Here is a 24,013-nt window from a genome sequence, read left to right as displayed (position 1 = left end):
TTTGTACCCTTAGTTTGCCTTGTACCATGTTTTTAATTTTATTTTTAATTTTTAATTTAACAATTTATTACTCACAGTCATCCTTCAATTCTGAGCGAATTAGTATAAAACATACATAAATCATCAAATAACACTCACAGCATGACATAAAATATCTTCACAAAAAAACATTTTCTATGGGCAGGATACAGCACAAAAAAGCAATGCAGGAGAGGGGTGCTGGGGATAGAACCAATACAAGGAGGAAGCACTGAAGCAAGTTGGCTTAGGGTGCCATAATTTATTGAGCCAGTCCTGTGTCTAACATATTTCTCCTTACTTAGCCCCTCCCCCATGGTATCCAGCATCTCCCCATCCTCTTCCCAAGTTGTTCAGTGACTTCCCTTCCATTTTTCCCTCTCTGTAGTGGCACCAATATGTCAGTAAACTTGCTCACACAATATATATAGCACCTGGCATGAGGCCTAAAGCATCTATGCATGCTCAAGGCCTGATGAGTCTCACCTGTTTTAAAACAGGAAATTTAGAGGGGGAGGGACCCAATGCCTTGAGTATGGGCAGATGATCTAGGCCCTTATGCCAGCCAGCTGACTGTTGTTGGTGTGCCACAAAGGGGGTAAAGAAGGGAAGGGAAGCCTCTGAACATCTTGGGGACAGGATGAGGAATGTAGTGATTATACTACCCACCTTCCACAAATTGTGTCACCCTAGAAGGATGTCTATGAGTAGTCCATGTAGTGTTCAGACCAGTCCTATAATAAAGTCAACCTGATGCATTACTTCAGCCTTGTCTCCTCTGTTCCCTGTGCCAATCTACTAAATATGAGGTTTACTACATCTTCTTCCCCAAAAATAATTGAGAGGACAGAAAACAAAAATAATTGCTAACTCAAAACCTAATAGCAACAAAAAAGGAGAAAGAGAAAAAAGGAAAGAAGGTTACATTAATGGGAATGTATTATTATGGGTGTCGGAATGGAGGTAAGCCACAGGTGCCATGGTACCCCCAAAAATCTCCCCACACCCTGCTACTGCTGTTGCTGTTTCATCAGTGGCAAAACAAAGATAAAGGCATTACAGGTTCATCCTTACAGATACCGGTTCTGCCCCAGAACTGAAAATGATGTCAGAAGAGGACAGGGCTGGCAGCCACAAGGATGATTAGAGCGGCTCCATGACGCTTTTATCTTTGTTTTGCAGTTGCTGGAGAGAGGGGGAGAGACACGCTGGATGGAAGGAGAAGGGAGGGGATCAGGCAATGGAGAGGAGAAATGTCAGGTGCTGTATGGAAAGGGGGAGAAAAAGGATCAGGTACTGGATGGGAGGAGGAGAGAGATAAGGAGTAGATCCTAGATAGATGCTGAATGGAAGGAAGACGGAGCAGATGTTGGATGAAAAGAGAGAGAGAGGAGGTCAGTTGCTGGATGGAATGGGAGGGGAGAGAGAAAACATAAGAATAGCCTTACTAGGTGAGACCAATGGTCCATCTAGCCCAGTATCCCGTCTTCAGGAAGGCTAATCCAAATCACATATACCCGGCAAAAACCCAAATAATAGCAAGAGGTTAGGTGCTGGATGGAAGGAGAAGAGAGGAAATTATGTGCTGAATAGACGGAGGGGAAGAAAAGGTCAGGCACTGGATGGAAGGAGGGAAAGAGGAGGTCAGACGCTGGATGGAAGGAGAGGGGATGGAGAGGGGTCAGGCACTGGATGGAAGGGGAGAGGAGAAAGAGGGGCAGACACTGGATGGAAGGGGGAGAGAAAGAGGCAGACTGTGGATAGAAGGGGAAAGAGAGGGGGAAGATGCTGGAAGGAAGGGAGCAGAGAAGAGAAGACATTGGATGGTGGAGCAGACACCAGATGGTGGGGGAGACAGGTCAAGCACTGGATGGAAGGGAAGAAAGAGAGGGTGCTGACACTTGATAGAAGTTGTGAGAGAGAGGGACAGATGCTGGATGGAAGCGAGAAAGAGAGGGGGCAGCTGAATAGAAAGGGTAGAGGAAGCAGACTCAGAATGGAAGGGGGAGAGGGGCAGATGCAGAATGGAAGGGGAAGATAGGAGGTCAGGCGCTGGATTGAAGAGGGAAAAAGATGGGGTAGATGCTAGAAGGAAGGGAAGGGAGAAAGGGAGGGGATAGATGCTGGTTGGGGAGAGAGGAGGAAAGATGCTGGGTGGAAGGGGGAGAAGAGAGGGAGCAGACATTGGATCAAAGGGAAGAGAGAGGAGGGCAGATGCTGGATGGAAGTGGGAGATAGGGTCAAATGCTGGGTGGGGAGAAGAAAGAGGACAAAGTTAGTGAGAGACTGGGAAAAGAGAGGAAGTGAAATGGCATTACAATTAGTACTATTATTTTAGGGTGGGGTCTGGGGCGGAGCTTAGGCTCCTCCATACAAAAAGGTGTTCCACTGCCCCTCTGTATCAGATTGACTAGGCTTGTCCAAGTTCAATTCTCAAAGGCTACAAACAGGCTAAGTTTTCAGGATATCCCTAATAAACATGTATGGGTGAGATTAGCATATTATAGATAATGGGCATGCAAATCTCTCACATGCATATTAATTAGGCAAATCCTGAAAACCCAGTCTGTTTGCAGCCCTCGAGGTCTGAACTCGGACAACAGTTATAGACTTTTTTGATAGCATCATTTCAAAGCAACCTCTTCAGTACAGCAGACCTTTCCACTTCTATCTGATATTCTTCAAAGAAAAGTCATATCTAACAAGCTCCAGAAACTGAAGACTGGTATAAAAAAGGATTTTAAATGACAGATTAAAAGACACAGTTATATGTTCTTTCTTCCACTCATTTTTCCTTGCTATATAACCTGAGACTAAGGAGTTTTATAAGTCTCTCTCACTCTTCAAGGACTTCTGTGCAACACTGAGATATAACATCTTTAAAAAGGCAGTTAACTAAATGGAGCACATACACTCCAATGTCAGCTGAGATTGAAATGCATCTCTAAGACTCGGCATTGTATTAAAGCTGCTGAGACATTGGTTGTTGCATTATTGTTTGGTATCTTCTATGCTGTAAACATATCCTTTATAAGGCTAAGCAAGCATTTTTTTTCTGCTCACAGAGATATCTTAACCCTGTTTGAAACCTCATCTAAATTAAAATTAAACAGTAGTCCTCAAACAGGCAAAGCATTTCCTAGCAGTTAATACTTTGGCTGCAGCAGGTAAATCCTCTCTCCCCTGGAGAATGAAATGGCCTGAGTGCTCTAGCAAGAGGGGTTTAGTCTAATGCAGGGGTGTCCAATGTCGGTCCTCGAGGGCCGCAATCCAGTTGGGTTTTCAGGATTTCCCCAATGAATATGCATGAGATCTATTAGCATACAATGAAAGCAGTGCATGCAAATAGATCTCATGCATATACATTGGGGAAATCCTGAAAACCCGACTGGATTGCGGCCCTCGAGGACCGACATTGGGCACCCCTGGTCTAATGTATGGTTGTTATTATATGTACTGTACAAGTGTAGTGGTTAGCATAAGAGGAATAAGAATGATGATCAATCAGGACATGCAGTGACACAGTCAGAATGAGCAACCCAGCAGAATAAGAAGGTTGAGAGTTTTCTATCTATGGGCAGCCAATCCATTATTATGGCATATACCAGGGGTAGGGAACTCTGGTCCTCGAGAGCCGTATTCCAGTCGGGTTTTCAGGATTTCCCCAATGAATCTGCATGAGATCTATTTGCATGCACTGCTTTCAATGCATATTCATTATGGAAATACTGAAAACCCGACTGGAATACGGTTCTCAAGGACCGGAGTTCCCTACCCCTGGTATATACTATACATACAAGTAAAATATTGAATCTGTACAAATAATATTCAGAGTACATTTTCTGATAATTTAGAACAGACACATCCAATTCTTACTTTGCTACTATTATGAAATAAACATGGCAAGGGATTTAATGAAATAAGTGCAAAGTGACAACTCCAAAGATAAAATGGGCTCTTTAAATGGCTACAAACATACCAGCTTAGAAAGGTTCATATCACGGAGAACTCTCATCACCACTGTTTTCTCAGGCTCACTGGGGTTGGATCTTTTCACTGCTCCAAGGGTTCGAAGGACAGACAAAATGTTTCTCAACCCAAAGTCATAGTGAACCTGAAAATTCAGAACACTGTTAATGAAATAATAACTGGATCAACACACCTAAGGTAGGAATGTCCTGGTCATAAAACAAAGGAAGCTATGCACTGAAAATAACATCAAGCTACAGACCAAAAAGTTTCACCTTTTCCAAGAGAACCTGTAATATTCACCAGCAGTTGCCTCATTCAGGAACTGTCTTCAGTGTCAAGTAACAAAGCAGTATACAGAAATAGTCTTATTTATAGAATTTATTTCATCAGAGTACAACCTTATATATACAGCTAGGGGAAACATCAACCAGAATGACACGAGTAAGCTGAGCTACTGATTGCATGATGTATATTCAGGTCACACAGCAAGGCCTTGCAATCCAATAGATTCTTATTGTTTTATATTAGAAAACAATACAACAGAGAGATTAACAGAAGTACTGTATGGATTGTAATGAACCAAATAATCTGAACAAATGCATGCAATAACAAAATCATGTGTGTTTTACTAGGTGCCTCAATCTTAATATAGGTTCTGACTATGGGTGACAATTTAGGAGACAAATCCAAATTGTTAAATTAAGAAATTTGCATGGTCTAGTGGTTTCTTAACTCTCATTCTTGGCATAGTCAATAAAGAGCCACACTTGCACTTTCTTCCCATGAAAAACTGAACATTCTCTCTTCTCATTCATATCAGAGCTAAATACGTTTGAATTTTTTTTTTAAACTCCTTCTATTTAAAAAGTCCTAATACGGGGGTCTTTTATTATAGTACATGTGGTATATATATATAGTACTATACATATAGGATATGTATAGTATCCAAAAAAGTCTCTAAATGTGGGAACTATTGAACGATTTTGATTAATAGATCTTAGATTCTGTGTAGGTGTGTTTGGTGTCAAGTATTTATTGAGATAAAAAGGAAGGTTGACAGAATGTATTTTAAAAACCAATAAAAGTGTGATATAGGTAGCCAATATGCCAACTTTAAAAGAGGAATAACATGATCAAACTTCTTATGACCAGTTATTAATTTAACTGCAATATTTTGGTTAAGTTGAAGTCTTTTAAGATCTTTAATATGAATACCTTTATATTTCTTGATTATAGTTTAGTCTTTCTCCTTGACATGGGCTAGTTGAGCTATGTAACATTTTATTTTATGGAATGTAAAATATTAAAATTTCTATCATTAAAAAAATTGCAGATACCTAGGGGCCAATATTCAGCCAGCACAAGCAGCCTACATAAGTGCTGCGGTTGGAGTAGACGCTGGATATTCAATGCCGAGCCATTTCCAGTGACCGACATTGAATGTTTGGGGGTGTTTGGCCAGCGTTAACTTAACCGGCTATGTGAATATGCAGTATTAGCTAGTTATATTAATAGTGGTAAAGACAGGCCCACTATTTATGCAGTCCGATTTGCCCACTAAACTTAGCTGGTCAGAACTGATTATTGTTGATTATCGCACGATAGAGCCTGTTAATCTTTCGGTGCTGACTGCAAATATTCAGTGGAGATAACCAGTGATCTTACGCTGCATATTTGTGGTTAGGCGCCAAAATACTATTTAACTGGTCAGCAGCCATTTCTGGTTGGTTAACTAGCTTTGAATATCAGGGGACTAATGTCTTACAATCAGCTTGGTTTGTGTAGACTGAAATGTGTATGTGTACATTGGCAGTCAGGTGCTCTAGTGAAAATGTATTCTTCCAAACCTGTACTTCCTTCACTCTTACACAAAGTATAACATATGCAAATTAGTTTTGGCCTCCAGAGGATGAATACAAGAAAAATGATGCTAAGCAATTGTAGTAAAAGTGAATTTTGGCAATATTAATCTGAAAAAATCATATTCAGAATAGCTTCAATAAAGAGATTTGAGGCCACTGAAGATAGATACTCTACTAGCCTTCATTATTCTTCCAATCCCTCCAGGAATGATAATAATAGATCTCAATACACTGACACTTGCCTGACGCAGGTGTAACTCCAGGCTAAATTACTGTCACTGTCAAGTAGCTCCCAGTCATGTCAGTGGGAGCAATTTTGATACTCCCCCAAAAAAGGTTACTTTGGGAAAAATAGAAAACGTTGTTCTGTCAGCCATGACTTATCTGTAAATCAGAAAATTACCCTCCACCTCTAAGGCCCCCTTTTACTAAGCTGCGAGTGCCGTGTGGCAAATGCTCCAACGTCTATTCAGTCCCTGGGCGTTGGGGCATTTAATGTGTCAGCCCGAGCTATTGGGCTCAGTAACAGAGGGGGCAAATAAATGAACAAGCTTTTCCTATATTTCTAGTCTTCTTAAAGAGTCATATTAAAAACATGATTTGAAAGGGGAGGTGGCACTCATCTTTCAAAAAAAACATCTTTTTGATCCCTTTTAGATTAGGATCTTCTGAAATATTCTTATCTCGTGTCTCCATTTCTTTTATTACTCCCAACTTTTCCATCTGATGTAGTGTCATACTTCATGCATGCACACTTGCACTCAACAAGCTTTCGACATAAATTCAAGCCTGTTAGCACACAAAGGCCCGGATTCTGTATAGGACGCCAGGGAGCAGCATCCTATACAGAATCGGGCCTACACTAACCCTGATTCTGTAACCGACATCCATGTTACAGATGCCGGTTACAGAATCGAGTTAGAGTAGACGCGGCCGCAATACTTATCGCGGCAAGGGATCTCCCTATCCTGCCTATCCCCCCCCCCCCCCCCACACACACACACACACACGACCTCCGGCAGTAGGGTGCCCCACCCCTCCTGCCGGTGGATGCCCACCGACACTCTTGATCCTCAGCAAGATGATGCCCAACCCCTCCTGCTGGAGAACACCCCCCTCCGGATCCCCCCCCACACTAACACCCCCCCTCACAGACCACTGCACCTAACCTTCCCCTCTCCCCTCCCCCCCCACTAAACTCTAATTGTTGGCCGGCCGGACAGGTCTTGCTAAAAGATGGTCGGTAGGCACGCCTCATCGAAATTTAGGCGGGCCTTCTAGCCAGACAGTAGCATTACCCAGCTGGCATTTTGCTGGCCTACATTGTAAACATCTCTTGCTTTACTAGGGAGATGCATATGGTCACCTAGGTTCACCTAAGGCCCTTAGGCGAGCTTAGGTGGTCTTGCAGGCTTCCCTAGGCTCCTGGAGGTGCTTTCAATATAGGTGGCCTACCTGGGGAGCATTTTATTTAAAAATGTGCGTCCTGATTGCCTGATTAGACAGCTATAAGATGCCTACAGCTGCCTAAAATAGGGACACACTTTGCAGAATCCAGACCCTTGTGTATTGTTGGGGTCTGAAAAGTCAAAGCCTCAATTACTGAAATATGGTGTGCCCCAGGGCACTTTATTATCAACCACTACTTTTCAATCTGTATGTTAGACTAGTAATTGACATCGCTTCAAAATACCAGATTAGGATCCACTCTTGATGATGATATTCGTTTATTCAATTTTCTATACCGTTCTCCCAAGGGAGCTCAGAACGGTTTTCCCTGTCTGTGCCACTGGGCTCACAATCAATTTAATGTTCTTGGGGAAATGTTAACCTAAACAGTTAAAGATCAGAATCGTAGTCTTGGAATATTACTTAATTCTGAATTGTCACTTATAAACCGTATTTCCCAGGTTGTATCAACTTCTTTTTACTACCCCCGTCAACTGCAAAAATTTGAATATATTTCTCTGAAGCAGATTTTGCCCAACTACTTTATGCTTTTGTCTTATCCCATATGGACTACTGTAATGCATTTTTTGTAGGATTGTCTACTAAAAATCTATTACAATTACAATGTATACAATTACAATGGGTATTCTTGACCATATCTCCCCAGCATTAGCCACTGTTCACTGGTTATCTATTGGAAAATGCTGTATCTTTAAGGCCTTGATTCTGGCCTTTACACTCTTTCACCAATATATATGCTCTTTCCATGTAGGGAGGGACAGGAACTAGGAACCAATATAATTATGAACAATTAACCTCAAAACAGTTACTAAGGTGAAGATTCTTGGAGTCAAATTAGATCAAAAGCTTAGTTATCATGAGCAAGTTAGTTCACTAGTAAGAACATGTTTCTATAGGCTAAGAATGATCAGATCATTATCGACTTTTCTGGACGAAGCAGCATTAAATACATTAATACACTCACTAGTAATATCAAAAATTGACTATTGCAATGCCCTTTATAAAGGAGCTGCTTTAAAAGAGATTCGCAGAATACAAATTCTTCAAAACACTGCTATAAAACTAATTAAGAAAAAGAAAAAATTTGATCATGTTACACCGCTCCTAAAGGAAGAACACTGGCTACCAGTAAACTACAGAATCACTTACAAAATAGCTTTACTCACATATAAAACACTTATTAATAAAGCTCCCATATTTTTAGAAAGATATTTAATATCATATTTCCCCATAAAATCCTTAAGATCGAAAGACAAAGACTTGCTAGTAGTACCTTCCTTAAAAGTTATATATTCTAAGAGAGATATAATTGTTTCAGTCACAGCTCCACAAATTTGAAATTAACTTCCACTCAATATAAGAGAAGAAAAATCACTTAGCCTCCTAAAGAGCTGGCTATTCAAGGACGCTTTCCAATAGATTTGTCATAGCCTATAATAGTTTCAGGAAGATGATCTAATAGAATCAAGCGGGTATTTGTTCCCAAACCTTTTGTGTCTTAACCCTCCCCTTATTTTATCTTCACTTTTAATTTTTTTTTTTTTTTTAGAATTGTATTTATGCTAATTGTTGTTAACCCCTTCCCTCCTTACATGTACTATTGTACTAGTAATGAATGTTATGTTTGTTGGGTTTTAATATTTTACATAATTTTGGAACTTGTGTAAATCACATTGGATTTGGACTATGCGAGGTAATCAAAGAAACTAAATAAACTTGAAACTTGAAAAAATATTTCCAGGCTAACTTTTAGGAAAGCTATCCATTTATGTCCCTGGAAGACCTCTACGGTCACAAGAAGAGAGATGGCTGAATATGCCTCCAGGACGATCCCTCCATTTGGAAAAAGCCCACAGGTGAGTTTACTCTCATTTCTTGCCTAAATTTGGAATCAAGTCCCATCATTTGTTAGATCATTAAAAGAGCTGTTAAATTTCAGGAAAGCTGCAAAAACTTATCTTTTTAGATAAAAATATCTGTGAATGTGTTTTGGATTTTCAACTTGATATCAGGAAAGATTTAATATACACTAAAATCTCTAGAAGCAAAGTCTAATTAGGTATAAAAGTATGTCAGTTATATTACTTTGCTGTTGATTTATACTATGTATATGAATTGCAACCTGTTCTGGGCTCTTTTGGAAAGACGGGGAAAAAAATTTAATAAATACATTAAAAATAAATAAATAAATATCCATATCATTTATTTATACAGAAACATATCTGGGACACACATATTCCAGTTTGGAATAAATTTAAAACTATACTTGCAGCATTGTTATAAAGCCATATGACTCAACTAGAAAAACTAGTGCTAGCCTAGCTAGCTTTACGAAATGTAGTCATATCTGTTACACAGTCTACTGCAGTCTATTAGAGAACCAAAACAGTGCCTAAAAAAAAAAAAAAAAAAAGAAAGAAAAAAAGTGGAGCTATTTATCAATGTACTTATAGAGCCATTACTACAATGGCCACAGCCAGTACTGGTCTGGGAGGACCAGTTAAAGGAAGTAAGGTGGTCACTTGGAACAAATGAAAAACATCCTGCACTCATTTATCACAATTAATAGCAGCCCGTAGAAAAGATATATAATGAGGATGGATGGTACTTTCCTTTCCTCTGGGTCTAACTAAGATGGATATGCATTGGAGGTATACTTCAACGACAATAAAAGTGCATTTCCTTTTTTAGGCATATTTTGAGAGACTCTGAGTCTTTTGCAGCACATTATCTAGATGACAGATTGAGAGACAATGCCTGACTAGATTCAGACCGAGCAGAATAATTATGCTGAACAACTTAGAATGCATCTAGCACAAAAAAGGCTGCTGGTATAATGTCATTGAAATAAGACCAAAGCAACAAGTCTCCCCTGACCCAAAAACAGGGTGAAGGGCAGAGGCAGTTGAACCAAAACAACCTACCACAGATAATACCCTTCTGGGTGTATGACTGTGACAGCTGGTGCATTAGGGACATGTTCCCACTGCAAGCTGTGAGACTGAGGGCTTCCCATTCACACTTAATAATTTGTGGTAGGTTGTTTTGGTTCAACTGCCTCTGCCATTCACCCTGTTTTTGGGTCAGGGGTGACTTGTTGTTTTTGCTATTTTGTAGTACTCCTCTTCTTGGATTTTTTATTGTTCAATTGAAATAGTACCTGCATAGCTGAGTGATCAAAGTTAGGGATGTTTTTTATGTAGTCTTAAATGACTCTAAAACCATAGTGTGTATGATAAAAGGTCATCTAGATCAGTGTTCTTCAACCTTTTTACACCTATGGACCGGCAGAAATAAAATAATTATTTTGTGGACCGGCATTGGTCCGCAGACTGGCGGTTGAAGAACACTGGGCTAAATCGTGGGCCAGCCCCTACCCATCTCTACCCCAATCCCCACCTCAGACCCTGCCCCCATAGTCCTAATTGTAACACTATTTTTTCCATTCACATACACACAATATAATCTTATTAACAACGATCTCACCGTGGACCGGCAGTTGAAGAACACAGTTTTGGGCCTGATGCACATGCCGGCCCTGTGGACCGGCAGGAAATTTCTGTGGACCGGCACCAGTCCATGGACCAGTGGTTGAAGAACACTGATCTAGATCAGTGTTCTTCAACCTTTTTACACCTATGGACCGACAGAAATCAAAGAATTATTTTGTGGACCGGCAAACTACTAGGACTAAAATTTTAAAACCCCGTTTACGCCCCATCTCCGCGAGCTCGGTCCCTGCAAACCATCTGATCCCATCTGCACAAGCCGCAATTATGATTTTATATTGAACATATTTTATTAAAGTATAAAAAGAAACAATATTCTGAACAATTGTGATTTTATAAATACAAATATACAGAGCACAGACCAACAAAACCCCTGTCTCCCCTCCCCTTCACATATATCACCTCTACTATCAAGAAAACTGAACAAGCCAAGTTATTATAGAATGCTACATAGAAATATCATGCTAACAGAATACTGCAGTCCCCAGTTATGTCTCTAGCAGGATATATATTTCAAATCTGATATATTCTAATGACAAAATAGAAATAAAATTGTTTTTTTCTACCTTTTGTTGTCTCTGGTTTCTGCTTTCATCTTCTTTTCACTCTTTTCCTTCCAGTATCTGCCCATTCCATTCAATGTCTGCCCTCTCCCCCTTCCATATGTATCTGACTTCTTTCTATGCACCTCTTCCCTGTCCATCCAGCCTGTTCCTCCTCTCTCCTTTTTACATCATTCATTCCAGCTTCACTGCCTTCTTCATTTTTATCTCTCCTACACCAGATCTAGCATCTTTATCCCTCTCTCCTTTCTCTGCTGACCCCCTTTCCAGCATCAATGTCTCTCTACTTTCTCATTCCTCTCTCTCCCCTTTCCCTCTTCTGATCTCTCCATTCCACCCTGACCCCTTCCCCTCCTATAATCTCCCTGCCAGCTATTTCCTTCCTTTTTTCTTTCTCCCTTCCCTCCTTCCTTTTTTTCCTTCTCCCTTCCCTCCTCCCTCTATCCAACATTAACTCTCTTCCCATCCCTTTCCCTCCTCCCCTCCCAGCAGCATCTCTCCTTCTTATCCCTTCCCTCCTCCCTATCCAACATTAACTCTCTTCCCATCCCTTTCCCTCCTCCCCTCCCAGCAGCATCTCTCCTTCTCCCTTCCCTCCTCCCTCTATCCAACATTAACTCTCTTCCCATCCCTCTCCCTCCTCCCCTCCCAGCAGCATCTCTCCTTCTAACTCTCTCCAAGTCCAGTAACAGCTCTCCCTTTATCCAGCAGCTTCCCTGCCTCCTACAGTGGCTGTCTCCCCTTCCAGCAGCTCTCAGTACTTGCCTGCAGAAAGTTGCTGGTAATCACTGCCCTGGCAAATAGGAGAGCTGGTGGGAGGGGAGACAGCCACTGTGAAGGCTCCCCAGGATCTTGCTCGCACACGCTGACCATCTCCCTCCACCTGCACCTGAATCTGCAGCTCTCTCCGTTCTAATCGCAACTTCCCCGTGGCCCTCTTCAGCAACTCGGCAGGGGCGGCAATCAAGATAGGCTGCCGACGTCGGGACCCTCACTCTCTGAGTCCTGCCTATTTTGTTTCAACTTCCTGTTTCCGAACAGGCGAGACTCACAGAGGGAAGGCCCCGACGTCGGCAGCCTGTCTTGATCGCCTGAGGCTGAGAGGAACATTAGTCAGCAGGAACCGCAGTCGGGAGGAACCGCAGTCGGCAGGAAATTTAACTGCCGACTTGATCTCGCCGGCCCTACACATATTCCTCTTCTGTTTGGTCAACCACTAACAATCTTGGATACCTTCTGATAATTAGGTGTCTTGATAGATTATATATTGTCTTTTGGCAAACAAGTATCTTCTTTTATAAAAAAAGAAAAAAAAGAAAGAGGATTTGCTCATTTGTATCACTTTCCCTGAAATATTTATTTGGAGAAGCTGCATTACAAGCCATAATTCATGCTTTCTTGATTTCTTGCCTTGATTACAGAAACATGGTATAAGCAGGAACTTCTACTAGCATCATCAAGTGATTACAGATTTTGCAAAATGTAGATATTAGAGTGCTGGGAAATGTATATAAATATGACCTCATTACCCCCCATTTTAAACAATTTCACTGCCTGTTCATTCATCTCAGAATGCGCAGAAAACATATTGGACTAGATTCAGTAAATGATGCTCAAATCTGGACACAAGGAAATGCATACCGAGCACCATTCATTATGGCATTTTGAGTTGAGCAATGTGTCCAGAATAGTGGTTAGCACCAGGATCCATGCCCAACTTTGGGCATGAGGATTTATACCAAATGAAATCTGGTGTAAATCCTCATACATAAATTAGGTGTGGATTCCTCAAATTTTGTAATGCTACATGCATCTTTAGTGAATGCCCTGATTTGCCCATGACCCTCCCATGGACATAAACCCTTTTCAGTTATGTGCTAAAAGATTTGTGCATGGATCTTTATAGCTTAGCAAGATGAACACAAATCTAAATTGTTGCCAATTAATACTAATAATTGATAACATCCAATTATTGGCATTAATTGGCTCATTACTCAATTAAATTGTACATGCAAATTGGGTATGTGCCCAAATTTGCATGAACAATTTTGGGCACTCAATGGGATTATGTAGATTTACTCCCTTATTTGATCTCTAGCCATCCCATATGTGCTACCTAGGTTATTAAGGTCATTATAGTGTCACAGGATGGTGGCTCCCCAGACAGTAAGGCACAATGAGAAACCACAAGGGAGAGCACAATTTTTTTGTTAACTCCTATGCTCTAGAATAAGCTTCCTTTATCAATTTGAGCAAATGGTGATTTAAAACATTTTAAAGACTTTAAAAAAAAAACTAAAACTAAAACTATTTTTTTTCACTCAGTCTTTAAGTAATCAACCAGCTGAAGAGGGAGGATTCATTAATTGTATTCCCAACAGGAGCACGCACCTGTTAGTAGCCTATAATACGACCCAGCCCCACTGTTGGTGGCCATTTTGAAAGAGTTCTGTTGGCAGAATATTAATGTTGGTTTACTCTTAATTTTTTTGGGAGTATGCCAGTGTGTAATTAGGTTTTGGTTTAATTATTTTTTGTGTATTGTAGAGATTCCCCAGAAGCAACTTATGCAAAACATGGCTCCTATTGGGAATACAGTGTCAACCAGTTATGTGGTATTAACACACTTTAAAGATGCTAAGAATAATCTAGTGGCACTACTTGGATTTCAGCTGTTTATCTTTGGATACTATGGACATTTGTTCTGTTCCCCTGATAACCACAGATGTCTAAGTAAAAATTTCTCTTTTTTGCTGTGAGGACAATGTTGAGTTTCAAGTTTCAAGTTTTCAAGTTTATTCATGGCTTGATATACTGACCATCACATGTATCTGGGCGGTTTACAATATTAAAAATTAGAAAGGTCCAATAAAATTTTTGGTTTAGGTGAGATGAAATTAAAAAAGAGGGTAAACCTAAAACTATGATGAATTAAGACTGATTAGAAATGAGAGGTTTTAAGGGATAGGGAAGTTTTAATTACAATGATAAATAAAAATAAAAGGAAGGGTAGAGGAATGGGGAGTAACGAGAGGGAAGCAGGGATGTTGCTTCTTAAAAGCATTTTTTTTCCACTTATTGGTAGGCATCTTTAAAAAGAAATGTTTTGAGATTTGTTTTAAATTTATTTAGGGAATTTTCATTGCGGAGGTAAAATGGTATTGCATTCCAGAGCGAGGGTGCAACTACTGAGAAAATGGAATTTCTAGTATAGTTGAAGGTACTGTCAATAGGTTTTGATTCGTAGATCTAAGGACCCTAGGAGGGGTATGTGGAATGAGATATTTTTCTAGAAAGACAGGGAGGTGAGAGATTTTAATTTTAAAAGTTAGAAGGAGAATTTTATATGTAGTTCGGTGAGAAACCAGTAACCAGTGTAACTCTCGAAGAAGAGGGGTAACATGATCATATTTTTTGGCCTTATAAATGAGTTTGATTGTGGTATTTTGGATGTTGTTGTTGTTGGTTTTTTTTTTAAATCAATGGACATGAATGAACTTTATTGAGTTAATATATAACTATGTATATCAATATCTGTGGTGGAGTAGTGATTGAAGTTTTTTTGACTTGTGATATGACTCTCCTCTTTGTTATAGCCAGGCAAATAGGACACCTTAGAAAGCAGTCCTAACTTTGCACAATGGGTATGGTACTATCAGTCACACTCGCATAACTTTCAGGTGTCGTTGCTAACCTAGATATTCAATGCCAGTGCCTGAATAGACTAAAATTGAATATCCAGGTTTATCTTAGCCTGCGGCAGTCAACATTTAGAAAAACGCCTATAGCTGCTAGCTGAATATTAACTTGATGGCCTACAATATATGTATACATTTTTCTGCTTCCTCCTCTCCACTCTTTTGAGCTTCTATTTCTTTCAAATCCAACCTTTACCAGACAATTCATTCAAAATTATCCAGGGTTTTTTTTCCTATTAGACCATGCAATGCTTTTCTTTCTTTGCCGTATTCCTATCAAACCCCATCATCACAGTGACAGTTCTTAAACCATAGGGCATAGGCCACAACTTCTTCCAGAATCTGGTAGATCTGCATCCTAATTCTGGTCACTAGGTATTGCTAATATATAATGGTTGAGACTCCCTCCACCCAAGGGTTGTGAAAACATATTTTTTATTTACTTATTAAAATGTTCTACAATCTTGGCTTTTCGTTAAAACATGTTCTACTCACCTGTTTAGAAAGCTGCTCCTCGCATAGTTTGTACAATGTGTAAAATTTTCGACTCAGTATTTGGTTGTCTCGGAAGCCAGCACTTGCCAGTTTGACTCTCATGATAATAGCTCGGTCAGGCACCATCATAGCAACAGAGCGGAATTGCACTTTTAGATTTTCTGGAAGTTCTTGTCGACCAGCATACCCAGGATTCTGATGGAAACAATGTAAAGAAGAATAAAAGATACAAAGAAATTGTAGGTCAAGGTGTAAATACTAAAAACATAGAAACATGACAGTAGATAAAGGCCAAATGGCCCATCTAGTCTTCCCATCCACAGTAACCATTATCTCGTTCTCTCTCCGAGAGATCCCATATGCCTATCCCAGGCCCTCTTGAATTCAGACACAGTCTCTGTTTCCACCACCTCTTCCGGGAGACTGTTCCACGCATTTACCACCATTTCTGTAAAAAAGTATTTCCTCAGATTACTCCAGAACCTATCACCTCTTAACTTCATCCTATGTCCTCTCATTGCAGAGTTTCCTTTCAAATGAAAGAGACTTGACTCATGCACATTTACATTATGTAGGTATTAAACGTCTCTATCATATCGCCCCTCTCCAGCCTTTCCTCCAAAGGATACAGATTGAGATGTTTAAGTCTGTCCCCATACGCCTTATCATGAAGACCACACACCATTTTAGTAGCCTTCCTCTGGACCGACTACATCCTTTTTTATGTCTTTTGAAGGTGCTGCCTCCAGAATTGTACACAATATTCTAAATGAGGTCTCACCAGAGTCTTATATAGAGGCATCAATACCTCCTTTTTCCTACTGGCCGTACCTCTCCTCATGCAACCTAGCATCCTAGTTTTTGCCATCACCTTTTCAACCTGTTTGGCCACCTTAAGATCATCATATACAATCACACCCAAGTCCACCTCTTCTGTCGTGCACATAAGTTCTTCACTCCCTAAACTGTACTGTTCCCTTGGATTGTTGCAGCCAAATGCATGACCTTGCATTTCTTAGCATTAAATTGTAGCTGCCAAATTTCAGACCATTCTTCAAGCTTCGCCAGGTCTTTCTTCATGTTATTCACACCATCCAGCATGTCTACTCTATTGCAGATTTTGATATCATCTGAAAAGACGCAAATCTTACCCATCAACCCTTCAATATATCATTTATAAAAAAGTTAAAAAAGAACAGGCCCAAGAGCAGAACCTTGAGGTACACCACTGGTAACATCTCTTTCCTCAGAGCGATCTCCATTGATCACTACCCTCTGTCGCCTTCCAGTCAACGAGTTCCTGACCCAGTCCATCACTTTGGCCCACATCCCAAGGGCACTCAGTTTATTTATTAGACATCTGTATGGAACACTGTCAAAAGGTTTTGCTAAAATCTAAATATACCACATTTAGCACATATCCTTTATCCAATTCTCTGGTCACCCAGTCAAAGAAATTGATCAGATTTGTCTGACTCAAATGGGCAAGTAACTAACCACCCATTTGACATAGAAAACTATTTTCAGTCCCTTTATATAGTGAAATTGTTGACATCGCTGAGTATCTAATTAGTTTGGGCATTCCCAAGTTACAGCCAGAGGAAATAACTATGCTAAATTTAAGCATCACTGGAAAGGAACTGGAGCAGGCTGTACATGCCTTGAAATTAGCTCCAGGGCCTGATAAGTTTTCAGGTGAGTTCTATAAACTGTTGAAAGCATCTTTCTTGGGATCTTCGCAAGCTTATTATAATGAGTGATAGTGAATGACTGTTTTCCAGCACATGGAAATGTGGCGCTGATTACCTTGTTACCAAAGCCAGGGGTGATATCATCTTATAGGCCCATCTCCTTAATGTGTAACTACGAAGGTCATTTCATAAATAATGCACACTATTTTTTTTTTTTTCAAGTATTTCTTTACAGTCCTTCAATATAGTCTCCCTGTTTTGCAATGACCGAGTCCCAACGTCCAGGGAGCTTCATTATTCCATCTAAGACACCGTTTTGTTGAGTTGCTGAATGGCTCAGATACTGGCAGAAGAAAGCTCTTCCAGAGTTGCAAAATGATGTACACGCATAGGTTGTTTCAACTTTGGAAAAAGGTCGAAGTCTGGTGGACTCATGTCTGGACTATAAGGAGCATGAGGTAACACCTCCCAGCCGTATTCGTATAGTTTTTCAATGATGAGTGGAGAGTTCCATCTTCACGACTAAAAAAATTTTGATGAGCTCAATCAAAAGTCAAACAAATGATGATTTTTGCTTATGATCATGAAGGCATCATCATCATCACAAAGTTCCATGTGGAAGAAAAAAAAATGTGCAGAAAAATGCACAAAACCTGACCTCAGTTGCTCTTGCCTGGGCCACTCATTCTTCACAACGCTTGCCTGCTCATAGGGAATGTCATTGAAAAACTACACGAATACAGCTGTGAGGTGTTACCTCATGCTCCCTACAGTCCAGACATGAGACATTTGACCTTTTTTCAAAGTTGAAACAACCTATGCGTGCACATCGTTTTGCATCTCTGGAAGAGCTTTCTTCCGCAGGTACCCGAGCCATTCGGCAACTGAACTAAAATGGTGTCTTGGCTGGAATAATGATGTTTCCTGGACATTGGGACTCGGTCATTGCAAAGCAGGGAGACTATATTGAAGGATTGTAAAGAAATATTTGAAAACAAAAACACAAACGAAAACATGTAAATTTTTTTTAAAAATAGTGTGCATTATTTATGAAATGACCCTCATATCAAGATCCTGTCGGTTCTTCTGGCATCCAGGCTGGCTCACATACTCCCACAAATAATATGGGGGAGCAAGTGGACTTTGTTTGGGGAAGGCAGTCAGTCTGTAATGTGCATAAAATCCTCAAGAGGACTGCCTGCCTGCAGCGGTGGTCAGTCTGGATGCAGAGAAAGCTTTTGATAATGTTAGCTGTACAACCTTGATTACCTTACTACAGCATATGGGATTTCATGGCTGGTTCTTGGAAGCGGTACATTCATTATACTCTGTGCCAAGAGCTTGTGTGATGGCAAATCGGATATGCATGGATACCTTTCCTTTATCCCTTCTACTGTTTATTTTAGCACTGAAACCTCTGCTACGTGTCTTGAATGTTGCAGGGGAGATTATCAGTAGGGGCTATAGCCAGTAGGTAGGCACAAGTCAGAGGCAGCAGGAAGCAGGGCTATAAGCAGCAAGAGAGGTGGGTGTAGGAGAGGTTGGTCTGCAGTTGCAGAAACATAGAAATATGATGACAGATAAAGGCCAAATGGCCCATGCAGTCTGCCCACCTGCATTAACCATTATCTTTTCCTCTCTCTTAAGAGAATTCAGACAGTCTCGGTCAGTCAGTCCTGCTTGATTGGCAGTTACTAAGAGGGGCTACAGCCAGCAAAAGAGGTGGGGATTTGAGAGGTTAGTCTGAAGTTAGGTCCTGATTGCTCAATTGGCAGTTAGTGGGTGGGGCTACAGCCAACCAGTAAGTAAGCACCAGTCAGAGGCAGCAGGGTGCTGGGCTACAAGCAGGTTTGGACAAATTCCTGGAGGAAGTGTTCATAGTCTGCTATTGAGATAGATATGGGGAAAGTCACTACATATTTCTAATATCAGTAGAATGAAACTTTGCTTCTCTTTGCGATTGTGCCAATACTTATGGTTTGCATTGACTGCCATTGGAAGCAGAATACTGGGATAGATGAACAAATGGTATGACCCAATATGGCTATTCTTATGTTAAGTTTGATAACATAAGTTTTTATTTATATATCGCATAAGCCTTGTGGTTCTAAGCAGTTTACAAGAGAGGCAAAACTGATCAGTGTCAGTGGTGGAGTAAAAGAAATCAAATACATAAAGACACTGAATCACAGTACATTGACACAAAAAGGAGAAGTTGGGGGTGGAGTAGTATAGGGACAGGGACCAACAATGGTAAAAATGAATGATCCTGTCCCCTATTGAGAGATCAGGCAAGAGAGAGAGGGAAATGTTGGGAATGCTGTATATCAGGAAGTCAAAAGGACTGCTGTGTCTTGGACTGAAGTTGTGACTGAGATTTTTGTTATATCAGTTGTCTAGAATGCCTCTGGGTAGCAGGATGAGAGGACGTGGAAGGCTGATTATAATGATGCATGGAACTGTAACAAAAGGAGCATCTAGCAGTATATGAATATCTACGAGATGACTGCCCCATTTGCAAAGACTGAACTTTAGATAAAGTTGTCATGCACTCATTATATTTCGTAATCTTTTCTGTAGCCTCCTCAGTGCTATCTCCAAAAATACCACCACCTATGCATGAAATGTTGGAGGGAATAGAATGGGAGAATTGTTGAGCATGGGTGTGAGTGAGAGGGAAAGAGATGATGTACATGGGGAAAGGAAGAAAGAAAAGAATTGTTGGGCATAGGGAGGGAGAGAATTGTTGGACATGGTAGTGGGAGAGGAGTGAGGCAGACAGAGATGAGAAGGAGAAATGTTGGATGTGGTGGTGGAGAGGGAACAGTGGGACAGATGGAAAGGGATGCAAGAGGGAAGAATGTTGACATGATGGTGGAGGGAATGAAGGAAGAGATGTGGCATGGTGCTGGAGAGGGGTGATAGGAGAAATGTAGATTATGGGGCTGGTGGGTAGAGGTAAAAGATGCTGCACACAGTCCGGGAGATAAGAGAGGGAGAAATGTTGGAAGTAATATGTGAAAACAAATATATGCAGTATCAAAAAAATATATATATTAAAAAAAAATATATATATATATATATAAAGAAAAAGAAGAGAAGATCACTGAGTGTTTGGTGAGTATGTATTGGCAATTTGAATTACACATTTTATATTATGATGTAACACAGGCTCGAGAAATAAGCACAGCAATTTGAATCCTGATGCAGGCCTTTAGGTGCCAAATCATGATTCTTGTTTTATACTTACAGCTCCTTACATGATTTTCTTTTTTCCTAGAATTGCATATTTTACGCTATGATATAACATACTGTAGTTTTGAGAAACAAGCACAGCAGTTTATATGTTGCTCTTCTCTTTCTTGGATTGATATATATATATATATATATATATATATTGTTTTGTTTTATTTTTTTTAAATTCTGCATATATTTGTTTTCACATATTATTTTATGATATTTAAACGTTAGCTCCATTTATTATCCTCCTCAATTTACGCTGTTTCTATATTTATATATTTTTATACTTAAATGATCATATTCATAGTTTAATATTTATTATTATACACAGTTTCTATATATTTTTTGGTTCAACTTCCATTATTTTTGTTTATTGTCTGTTTTTATATTTTTTTTGTAACTTCATCCATTGGGTTCCAGAATAAAGGCTTTTAAATGCGACTTTTACCATCCAATTTGTGTTTCCATTGCTGTTGCCTTGTATTGGACCTTTGTTTGTGGTGGACTTTCATCTTCTGGTTTTGTAAACTAGCCAGCTCTTGCTACAGCAGTGCTTGAAACTGCTCTTGCAGTGATGGTGCCGGTATCAGTGTTAACAAGGGTATAGAAGGCACTTGTTGAACTGGGTGTCGAGACACTGCAAACCTCAATGGAGAGGCATGCATCTGAGAAGACACCAGTTGCAGGGATGGAAACTGGTCATCTGAGCGTCGATGCTTGGAATGTGTTGATGGAGTTTACACTTGGGACAATGCTGAGGCACATCTTTTAGGGGAGACACGTTTTTGCTTCGTAGCTCTCTTATGAGGCTCCCCAGATGGATGCAATGCCAAAGATGAAAAGGTGGAGTGTCTGGTATGGGTCGTTGATGCAGCCAGTGCCAGTGTTGATGCTGGAGTAGAATGTGGTTGAGTGTTTGGATTATAATCTCCAGCCATGTTAGGTGTCATTGAAGTCAACCTAAAAAGCTTTTCAAATTGAAGTTTATGGGCCTTGAACAACATCTTCTGTATTGTATATGAGAGCAGAGTGTGCATGAAATATCACGATGGCCCACACCAAGACACTGTAACACCAGTTCTGCGGATCAGTGCCTCATATGATCCTATTGTATTCAGTGCACTGTTTGAAGCCACTAGACGCTTTGGACATCAAGGGGAAAACAGCCATTGCCGGGGAGCTTAAGTACAATCAAACCGAAAAGGAGTCAATGCTCCCAGTACAGAAAAGGCTTGGGGGGGGGGGGGGCAGAAGGACCAAAAAATTAAAAATGGAAAAATTTTGACAAAACTAAAAACTGAAAAGGAACAACAAAATATAAGAAAATCAAGGGAAAACCCCAAAAGGGAAGGCACACAAAATAGCAACATTTAACATACTGAGAACTCTGAAAATACAGCTTCTTAGCTCCTCAGAAAACAAAGAACTGCAGGTTCTGCAAGCTGACATCAGGCAGGAAGGCATTAGCATGTGCATAGTCTAAAGTGACAGTATACTTTTGAATGGTTCTGTGGATGATGTCACTCATTTGTGAGAATATAATGCCTGCTTTTCCACAGAGAAATTAAAAACCCATATATCATCCCATAAGTCACATTATGGGAAGATTATAAAAAGATGGTGTACCTTTAAAAGCTATTTTGAGGCACTATGCATTGCTCGTATTCATTGGGTAGATGAAAATTACCAAAAGTTCTCAAATTTGTTAGAGTGCTGAGATTACATCATTGGAATGTATAGCGTAAAAAGAATGGCATTCCAACTCTGTTTTTAAGCATTTTTTAGCTTTTTTGAAATCCAAATGGCAAAATTTTCCTGCGATTTTGATAGCATAGTCCATAGGAACATCAAAAGCAATAGTTATTGTTTTATCAACATCCTTTTGACATTAGAGGGTCCTTTTACTAAGGCGCGCTAGCCATTTTAGCGTGCACTAAAATGGCTAATGCGCCTTAGTAAAAGGACCCCTAGATCTTACCAGTTGGTCAGAATTTGATGTTAGCACCAATTGGGTGAGTTTTTATGTCCTTTCAATGTTGATCAAGTGATTATATCTCTGTAATTGTGGTTCTAAAGTATTTCCATGCCCACTTTCTTCTGTCTTTAATTTGGTGTGTATTTATTGTGACTATCATTTAATAATAACTATCATTACTTATTGTTTGTTTTATTGATATTTAATGTGAACATAGTGTGTGGCGCAGTGGTTGGAGGAGTGTGTGGCGCAGTGGTTGGATCTACAGCCTCAGCACCCTGGGGTTGTGGGTTCAAACCCCACGCTGCTCCTTGTGACCCTGGGCAAGTCACTTAATCCTCCATAGCCCCAGGTCCGTTAGATAGATTGTGAGCCCACCGGGACAAAGAGGGAAAATGCTTGAGTACCTGATTGTAAAAACCGCTTAGATAACCTTGATAGGCGGTATATAAAATCCTAATAAAACTTAAAACTTGAAACATTATTTAAGTTTTAAATTTTTATGATTTATGACCATATTAATACATTTTTATGCATATGTGCATTTACAGTATTTTATAATGCCCCTGAAGAAGCCCTAGGTGAAATATGGCCATGTCGGGCATCTGCTTCTAACAACTTGGAGCAAGAAAAGTGAATACAGCTAAGTTTTAATCTTTTCACCCGCTTGCTGTTCTGATTTTTTTCCAAATATATGTGCATAAATTTACAAGGCATAAATACTGCATAAAGAGCAGGAGTAGATTTCTATATATACTTTTCCTGTGTTAATTTTCAAAGGGAAATATTTCCTTTCAAAATTTATGTAAAGTCTGTGAATAAAAACTAACCACATACTTTGCATCTTTGGGCATTGTTTGAAAGTTATCCATTACATGGCCTTCACAAAAATAAAAAGATTTCTCAATTTCTCAAGCAAGTTGTTGAAAAGCAACAGAAATGCTGATTTATTCATCACACTGTCTCTTTGGTTTATGAATACTCAGATCTGTGTATTTCAGGGTGAAAGTGAAGGTCGACAGTGTAACAGCTTACAGACAGGATAGCCGAGAAGAAAGGCAGAACCACAATCAGAATACCACTCTCATGAGCAATGCTTTCAAAAATTACCCCACTTCCATGACAATTAAAATCATGGGTTGAGGCATTCAATTTGTGTGATTATCTCACATTAGGATATACAGTATTATTTCTCACTTACACATTAGTGGGTTAATGTTTAGCAGTGGCAGTCAGTGTTTTAATTTAAATGCTGGCTATGTCATTTAAACTAATAGATATACTGAGCACCACTATAAATGTCATTTTATAAACTGTTTTCATGCATAAATTGCTGATTTCCACATGTACATGCACTTTTGTAAAATTACATCATTCCTAAATGTGTAGTGTGTGCTAAAAAGTACTTATACAGTAGATGTGCTCAGGGGCTAAGAGTTGGCAGAGTTGTAATTTACTCATATTTTATACGAGGAGGTGCTGAAAAGTTCTCAGCCCAACCAAGACGGGAATGGTGTGGA

The 24,013-nt window shown here is 39.9% G+C and overlaps 1 protein-coding gene across 1 annotated transcript in view; it reads right to left on the bottom strand.

Moving 5' to 3' along the window:
- LOC117353985 (dynein heavy chain 5, axonemal-like) overlaps positions 1-24,013 on the bottom strand; it is a 629,516-nt gene that overhangs the window by 343,859 nt on the left and 261,644 nt on the right. The window contains exons 44-45 of the mRNA XM_033930650.1: positions 15,588-15,782; positions 3,998-4,132 (exon numbers count right to left, since the gene is read on the bottom strand). Coding sequence (XP_033786541.1) covers positions 3,998-4,132; positions 15,588-15,782 — 330 coding nt within the window. The remainder of the gene's footprint in view (positions 1-3,997; positions 4,133-15,587; positions 15,783-24,013) is intronic.

This window comes from Geotrypetes seraphini, chromosome 2, assembly GCF_902459505.1.
Source record: "Geotrypetes seraphini chromosome 2, aGeoSer1.1, whole genome shotgun sequence".
Classification (NCBI taxonomy): Eukaryota; Metazoa; Chordata; class Amphibia; order Gymnophiona; family Dermophiidae; genus Geotrypetes; species Geotrypetes seraphini.
The sequence above is the reverse complement of the archived record's forward strand: the minus strand, read 5'-3'. Positions and strand labels throughout refer to the sequence as shown.